Consider the following 8,918-nt stretch of genomic DNA (forward strand, 5'->3'; position numbering starts at 1 on the left):
ACAAACAAGTGGGATTCTAGAGACCTCTGAGTTACTAGGAAAAACAAACAAGTAAATAAACAAGCCGGAGAGTTGGACGATTTCTTGTTTTCCTTTCTGTTGTGGGCCATTGTTTCTCAGACTGTTTGATAGAATGCATTCCTGTGGGGAGGACAGGTATTTTATTTTCCCCATTGCAAAATAATGAACAGCTATTTCAGAAAACATCAAAAGGCAAAAGATGAAAACAAAAACAATCCAACATCACCAGACAATTACTTAATATTTTGCTGGTGTGTGTGTGTGTGTGTGTGTGTGTGTGTGTGTGTGTGTGAGAGAGAGAGAGAGAGAGAGAGAGAGAGAGAGAGAGAGAGAGAGTTGCATGCTTTGTGCAGAACTTATTATGCTGGAAGAGTTGTGTAAGGTTTGGAATGACCTTCAGTCTAGGAAGCCTTCTGCAATTTCTGTCATTAGTTTTTTTTTTTTTTTTTTTTATCAATACACTTTAATCTTATCCTGGTTCCAAGCCTACAAAGGTATGCTAATGAGAACTATAACTTTCCTGGATTTGACTATAAAACTCTTTCTTCAGCAGGCTTCCAAGTGTTGAGAAGTCTAAGGCCAGCAACGTGCAAATGGAACCAGATCCTGAATAGCTTCACTAGAATAGTAGAATCAGGTAAGAATACTTGTTCTGTTGGAGAGGGAGGGGAAAGAGGGCAATGTGAGTCACCTTGCTGTCTCAGAGATCTTGAGAAAATCTTCAAGCTTCCACTTAACTTTTATAGCTTTCGAAATCCAGTTTTCCACATTGTTACTTTTTACTGACACCTTGAAAAACAGGGACTTCGGTGTGATAAATGATATGTTAAATAGCTTGCTATTGTGTCACCAGAATCTGTCACTGACTTGTAGGTTTGACAGGTTAAGTGGGAACCATTAGGAAATCTAGAATCGCTTAAGACATAATGATAGGCTCAGCTCCTTAAGGTGTATTTACATTCTGAAGCCAGATAATACATCTGCTTCATGTTCAAATTCATACTTTAATCATCAAAAAGAAATAAGTAGTGCTAACCTAAATTGTGATTTCCCTACAGGTTATGGGAAAGTTAGCTAAAGTACTGTTGATGTCTTGGTTACAAATATGGTGGATAAACAGATTGGTGAACTGTATGAGACAGATAATTCAAGTCTGAGTAACAGGTAGAAATTTTTATGTGGAATGAAATGCCATGGTTGTCTTGTCTAGAGGGTTGATAGTGGTAATCAATTTGGTAGAGCAAACACTAACCAGAAAAATCTATGTACCTTTAGCTATATACAGTATATAATGAAATTAAATTGCATACAATAAAAGTACATGTACATATATAAATTTGTACCACCAATTTGATACACAGGCTCCTATTGCATGACTGGATTTACACACATGATCTGTATGTTGATGCTTTGGGCTTGAGACATCTAGTTGTTTTTCATCTTGGCTTGCTAGAAAGCTTTTAGAAAACAAAGCTTTGAACAAGGCTTGAACTAGGTTATGATGGTTTTGGAGTTTTCTGTGGGAAAGTGGCTACTCTCTGGTGCGTCTTTTTAGTTAGAAAAGTTTTAGAGGTGTGTCTTTGGTGTGCTTTGGGGTTCTTGGGATGGATGACAGGAGTTGAGAGGAAGATACCGAAGGAACAAGTTTTGTCCTGTGTTTGAGGATACGGTGACTGTGGTGGTGACTAAGGATAAGGTTTCCCAGTACAGAGGAAACGTGAAATGTTTAGTGTCCCTGCTCAGCCTCATTCTACTTTACCTCTGAAGGGTTTGCTGTCATGCTGATGTTTTAACTCTTGACCTCACATTGCAAAACCAAATGCCTGCATAGACCAGGGAAGGATTCAGAGGGATTCAGCTGTCAAGGGGTGATTAATGGGGGGATGGGTGCTTGCTCTCCCCAAGGGAAACAGCAGCTGCCACCATATTTTATGGATGACTGCCAGAGGAAATTGTCCTTTTAGATTTTTTTTTTTTTGAGGTTATGAGCAGAATATATTCATTGAAGGAAAGAAAACTCCTGTCCGAGAGAGGGACAGGAGGGGGGCCCTGAACGGGTTGTCTCCTACTTTTAGATTTATAAATATAAACTGTACCTTTATAAAGAAACTATTTAAGGTATCTTTTAATTTTTCATGTAGGTAAAGTTGAGACAAAACCAAAATGTTATTTGGGCTACATTTAGTAGCATCGTAGCCACAAATCACTCATTTTGAGGAAAGATCCTGGAGTTGTAAGTCCATATTATTACTCAGATATCCTAACCCATGAGTCAAGAAAATGAACATTGAAGGTCTCACCTCTGCCTCTGGCAGTTCCTTAGCATTAGTATCTTACAATCCCCCTAAAGGGTCTTTGTTATCTTGAAACCTAAGGTTAAACCTAACATTTTGAGCACTTACTACATCCTGTGGAAGAAAGGAAGTGCTACCTGTGTCACGTTATCTTACTTTACTGGGAAGTCCGTGAGACATGTTCTAGAATTCTCACTGGATGTTTGCTTGGAGGTAGAGAAACTGAGATTCAGTAGTGAAGGAGGATTTCCTAAGGTGACCCCAAAAGGGGCAGAAATGATACTTATACTGGAGGTAGATTTCAGAATCCAGTTTCTAACCACTTATTGCAATGTATGAGACTTTAGCTTCCATAGGTCCCCTCTGAATGATGATTTCTCAAAAAACATGGAAAGGAATCTGTAAAAAAATGCATTTATACAGCCTAGAAATGCAAACTATTGGGGATAATTCTGGTCATTGAAAGAGAAATTTTAATAACACCTGGCTTGAGACTAGAAATGCCAACTCCCTTTCTTACATCCTTTCCTTACTAGATAATAATGGAAAATTAGTTCACAAAGACCAGAGTTCTAGGTTTCAGTCTCCACCTGGAGTAGATAGTTTTCCTTAGGTCATGGAGTAGAGCTCTAACCCCAGACACCTTCCTCCTAAACACAGCAGTACATGTGTATCACTCATCCCTTCTGACAGAATTCCCACCCTGGGCCCACTTACAGACCTACCAGTAGCCAACATGGTCATAAAAGAAGCAGTGCATTGGAGTCAAGAGAAGGAAAGAGGGGCCAGGGAGATGGCTCAGTGGAATAAGCACTTCCCCTGGCAAGTGCAAGGGGCTGAGTTCAATCCCCGGTTCAGCCAAAAAAAAAAAAAAAAAAAAAAAAAAAAAAAAGAGAGAGAGAGAGAGAGAGAAGGAAAGAGTTTGTGTCCCTGTTCCAACACCAAATCACAGGTGGTGGTTGTAGGAGGAGTGTCATGCTGTGATTTGAAAGTGTGCCTGAGACTTCTCACAATGTGTTGTCATTGGTCAGTCTTGGCTGCCACGGGCTTGAAGTACGGAGCTAGTGGTACATGTGCTCCGTGCTTCCTGTCCTGGGCAGAGTCCATTTGTTAATATGAAAGAATTGATTTCTGTTACCCTTAGGCAGCTTGAAGCACGTGCATTTTAATTTGTGATTTTGCCTTTTTCTTCCCCCCTCACCTTTGCTCTTCCACTTCTGCTTCATCTCAGGAGAAATGGCAAAGCGCACCTTCTCCGTGCTGGAGACCTTCCTGATTTTCCTCCTTGTGATGATGACTGCCATTACAGTGGCACTTCTCAGCCTCTTGTTTATCACCAGTGGGACCATCGAGAACCACAAAGGCAAGTGTCACTGGCCCTCTGGGATCCTTTTGCTAGGTCTGCAGAAAATGTCCTGATAACTGGGGATATCACGACAAGAAACAATGCGTGCTGATAGCGCACTGTGTACTTCAGCAGTTTGGATGGCCATCTTCCTTTAATTACTTTTACATTGACAGCAACTTTTATCAAGTTTACCTTTGCCCTCAAATAGCCAATTGACAAGCACCTGCTCATATTTGCCTTTATCTTTACCATGCATCTAAGCACAGCCCAAGCTTGTTCAAAACCCAGCAATACCAGCTTTTGCTCCAAGCCCCTACTCTTTGTCCTTGTTTCCTTGTTGGGTCATTGTCTCCTGGGGGCAGAAGAAGAACAAAACACTTGTTCTGTGAAGAGCTTTAGGCAGTGAGCTCCTCAGACACAAATCCTTATGAAAGGCATCAGCCCTGTAAATGAGGTAGAGTGGGGAGACAGCGGGGTGGGAGTGGGTGCAGATCCAGGGAAGGGGTGTCCTTGCCTGAGGGAGCACTGGCCCAGTGTCTTTGACCTCCTGAGTCTTCAAGAGAAGTGGAAAATTGGGATTTTTAGATCCTGATTGTGTATGCTATTGGAAAGAAATGTAATTTTTGAAACTATGTAGACTACACTTACAGGTAGTGCTGGCATTGGGTTTTGGATGTAGTCTCTATTTGGTGTTGGGATCCAGACTCATGAACTGAGAAGACAGGTGAAGACTGTGTACTTTGAGCAAAGCAAAGGGAGGGGTGGCTTAGATAAAGCGGCTCTGGAGATGAACTCTCCCCTCCCCTTCCCCACGCCTGCCTGCCAGGGATCAGACCCAGGAGCCACCCTGCTGAGCTTAATCTCCAGCACTTTTTCTTTTTTATTTGGAGACAAAGTCTTACTCAGTTGCTTGGGTTGGCCTTGAAATTCTTGTCCTAGCTTCCTAAGTAGCTGAGATTACAGTCACGTAGCCCCACCTCAGAGATGGAACTTTTAAATTTAGTTTTCTCTTTTGTGACTGCTTCTCTTCCGGCATATTCTTTACCATGTCCTGGTACTTTGAATTCCCTCTGGAATGCAGAGGAACAAAGATTCCTTGTTCCATCATTTGACAGAGTAGAGGGGCTTGCAGTGGTAGAAATGAAAAGATCTTTCAGACTTAATTTTAGTGCCCAGAATTAGAGACTGGAGGAGATTACTAGTAATTATATTTTGCATTCTCATAGTGGTAGTTAATGTATCCTGCTTTATTTGTGTGAAACAGTATGGTAAGGATTCTATACCATTTTCTCATCACAAAACTCCTAGAGGCAGGGCTTAGTTGTAGTGCCATATGCAGAGACTGACACTCCAAGATCTTGAAGCAGTTGCCCCTAGCCGTGTGCTAGGCTCGGCTTTAGATAGTAGCACATTTCTGTGGTGTTAGCTGTGAGGCAAAAGCAGAAATATTGCTTCTTTCCTTGTCATATTGGATTTTGAATAGGAAATGTGGGTCCAGGGACAAACCAGGTTTTAACTCCATCTAGAACTGGGTAGAAAGAGCATGAGATTGTGTACAAGGATCTGGTCTGGCCACCTAATCCATCTCATGTTCTTTATGAAATCTTGCTTAGGTCACTTCAAGCTTTAGTTTCCTTGTTTGCAAACCTGAGAAGATAGGACCAGTAAGTTTTGTTTCAAAATTTTAGAATCCCAGAAGTCAGCAGTAATTCCTTTGATTAGATGCCTTGTGACCACCGATGCCTGGTGATACTGAGCACTCTTAACTGTTGTCTGGAGCTTGAAACAAACAAACACATACTGTATATATCATATATATAATGTCTGAATAGGTAAAGAAAGTGAAAGCTATATAGCAACTGTCTTAGTTACTCTTCTCTCGTTGCTGGGACAAATACCCGACACTCAAAAGGAAAGGAAGGAAAGGTTTATTTAGCTCACAGTTATTGGAGGTTTCAGTCCATACTCAGCTGGCTCCAAGGCAGAGTGGCACAGGCCAGAGGGCAACCTTTCATGGTGGTGACAAAGAGCAAGAGCAAAAGGGAAGGGTAGCAGCAGCTCAAGCAGCTAGCTTCTCTTCCCACCTTACGTTGTAATGCAAATTACCTGCCCCAGGGCAGACACAGCATCTACACTCACAATAATCAATCACAAACTCCAGAAGCTGCCCCATGACTGCATGAGGCTTTGGGGGGACACCTAGACACAAACCATAACAGCAACCATTGTTCTAAAGTTTAAAATGTAGTAACACATCCTTTATTCAAAACAAGTCCAGAAAGCATTTATTTACACTGTGTATAAATGAGGAAATTGGGGTGAAATAAGTTAGGCCCTTTGTTTGTTTTCTAACTGGTAGCATCAGGTTTGAAAACCAGGCTCTGTTTTTAACACTGGCCTCTTAATCTCTATGTCACTGTGCCTCTTGGACCTTCATGTGTGTTTAAAAATGCAATATGCGGGAACTTCCTGGGCTGTGAGCCTGCAGATGGCATGCTCTGGAGCTGGAGCAGCTGCACGCGGATATCAAAGAAAATGGCCAAGAATAAATTAAGAGGGCAGAAGTCCAAGAACGTATTTCACATAGCCAGCCAAAAAAACTTTAAGTCCAAAAACAAAGCAAAACCAGTTACTACTAATCTTAAGAAGATAAACATTGTGAATGATGAAAAAGTACGCAGAATGAATAAAGTTTTTGTAAACATTCAGAAGGAACTCACACACTTCTCTAAAAGGCTGACTCGAACCTCGTAAGAAAGAGCTGATTAATCAACCGCTTCATGAAAACGAACCAGTTAATGTTGATGAAGCTACAAATTTAATGGCTCAATTGTAATATGGTGGAGAGATGTATCAAATTAAAAAACAAACTCAATGAAAAAAAATGCAATATGCATGTATAGCTATGAAAAGAATCAGAGTAAGGTGGAGCTTTGCCACCAAGTATACAATGGTCTAGCGGCTTTAACAAAAGACTCTAGAAGGCCAAGGAGAACCAGAGCTGAGTGGGAACAGCTGGGCAGCATCCTGGAGGGGAGGCACCTGGACCATCTGTGGTAGAGATGGGCCTGAGGGAGGAACAGACCCCAAGTGGGGGAGAGGAGCGGAGGGAGGGGTTTGAAGGAAGGAAATGGAAAGGACGAGTTGCAAGTTTAGCAGGTTGCAAGGCAGGAATCTGGGATGTCTCGTTAGGTTGGAACAGAAAAGTAAAGAAGTGAATGAACTGGATGTGAATGACAGCAAAGCCCACATGATGAGAAGACGGAGGTTGTGTCACAAGGGCCTAGGACTGTTAGTCTTCTTTTTGTTTGTCTGTTTGTTTTTGCGGAACCGGGGATTGAACTCAGGCCCTTGCTCTTGCCAGCCAAGTGCTTATTCTACTGAGCCATCTCTCCAGCCCCTAGGACTGTTAGTCTTAAGCAAGTTTAGTGCAAGAAAAAGCTCCTACTTCAAATTATGATTTCAAGAAGCTTAATGTGATGTTTTTCACTGTGTATCTTATAAGAGAATATATGCAGATTTTTTTTCATTAGGAACTTGTACCTATGTATTGAAACTGTATTGAAGCAGATAACTAAGCCTGTTGAGTTATTGTTTCTCAATATCTTGCCCTGTTTTAGATTCGGGTGGTTTCTTAACCACCCAGCACACCCCAGCAAGCCAGAGTTCCGCAGCCACCTCAGCCTCTCCTGCAACCCCAGCGCCTCCTCTACTTCAGAACTTCAGTGGCTTCCATATTGGTGTTGGGCGAGCGGACTGCACAGGACAAGTGTCAGATATCAATTTGGTAGGAAAAAGGTTCTTTTCTTAAGAAGAAACAAATGATTTCATTATGTCGCTTCCTACATTCCCTCCTGATTATTGCCTCATCATCTTGCTGTCTAGCACAAGGAATGCCATCCTCTAAGGAAGGGGGACGCTTTTATTTATTTTTTATTTTTTTATATTTTTTTTAAATTTTTTTATTTATTTGTGTGTGTGTGTGTGTGTGGGTGGGTGTGGGTGTGGGTGGCCACTCAGCCCACCAGGAGGCAGGGCTGACTGGCATGTGGTGCTGGGGGATTGAACCGTGGTCCCTGTGCTTTGCCAAGCTTGTTCCAAGTAGGTGCTCTAGACCACTGAGCCATCTCACCAGCCCCAAGTCACAGAACCAGCAGTCACAGCACTAAGGACTACTTTCTCTTTTTTTTTTTTTTCTTTTCGGAACCGGGGATTGAACTCAGGCTCTTGCACTTGCCAGGGAAGTGCTTATTCCACTGAGCCATCTCCCTGGCCCAGGGGGACGCTTTTAGACAACCACAATTCCTTTGCAAAGCAAATTCATTGCTTTCTATGAGTCGAGCTGTGGGCTCAGGACCGCTTTATTTTAAAGTTTTGTGAAGAGAAACCAGAAAAATCTCTGCACTAAAGGTTTGAGGTTTTAAATCTCTCACTTGAAAAAATATAGGCAACAGAGGTTAAAATTAGAATCGGGATTGGCCAAATCAAGCGCGCCAAATAAAACACTTCTATACGTTGGGGTACTGTGTTGTCTATGGGCATGTGTTGTCTATGGGCATGTCTATGGGAAATGCCCAGATGGAAATGTCTATTTATGCCACTTCTTCCCGGGAGAACTAGAATTTGACCTTGTTAGGTGGGATTTGTGTTCACTTACCAAATAATCTTAGATTCTAATGACTTCAAGCTGTTTACTACAAAAAGTTCCCTGGGAATGTGAGCCTTAAGTGCACACTCTCATGCAGGGAAACCAGCAGTGGAGGGGTGCTCTAAGACCTGAGTGTAGTTTTGAGGGGGGTTGTTCATGATGTGGCAAATGAAGGGGCTTGGAGTCCGTGTATGCAACTGATTTACTGAACTCAGTGAGCAGTAAGGTGGTAAAAGACAAGATTAAGGGAACCGAGTAAAGGACAGGAAATGGCATTTTCTTCAGAAAAAAGAACTAGACAATCATTATGGAGGCAGGTCCAATCTTCGTGATGTTCCTCAGCAAAGTAGAGCTTGAAGAAGAGAAGAGGGAGAAAATGCTGCTATTTCAGAGAATAGAAAGGCCTGGAAGGCCTGTAGTGCACTAATTGTTGTTCTGAAATTCCAATTCCCAAGCCACATCAGCTCCCTCTCTGCCCTAATGTAGGAGAATGTAGTCTGCCAGTCTGAATGATACTTTGCCTTTACATTTTTCTGCAAAATTAAAGTCTCTTTCTTTCTTTCTTTCTTTCTTTCTTTCTTTCTTTCTTTCTTTCTTTCTTTCTTTC

General features: G+C 42.0%; 1 protein-coding gene and 1 pseudogene across 1 annotated transcript in view; both read left to right on the forward strand.

Annotated features, from left to right (window-relative positions):
* Positions 1 to 627: 627 nt before the first annotated feature.
* Asah2 (N-acylsphingosine amidohydrolase 2) overlaps positions 628 to 8,918 on the forward strand; it is a 95,274-nt gene continuing 86,983 nt past the window's right edge. The window contains exons 1-3 of the mRNA XM_004623942.2: positions 628 to 658; positions 3,547 to 3,678; positions 7,284 to 7,450. Of these exons, the coding sequence (XP_004623999.1) occupies positions 3,552 to 3,678; positions 7,284 to 7,450 (294 nt within the window). The 5' untranslated portion in view covers positions 628 to 658; positions 3,547 to 3,551. The remainder of the gene's footprint in view (positions 659 to 3,546; positions 3,679 to 7,283; positions 7,451 to 8,918) is intronic.
* On the forward strand, positions 6,142 to 6,542 carry LOC101571264 (annotated as a pseudogene).

This window comes from Octodon degus, unplaced genomic scaffold (genome assembly GCF_000260255.1).
Source record: "Octodon degus isolate 3935 unplaced genomic scaffold, OctDeg1.0 scaffold00005, whole genome shotgun sequence".
Classification (NCBI taxonomy): Eukaryota; Metazoa; Chordata; class Mammalia; order Rodentia; family Octodontidae; genus Octodon; species Octodon degus.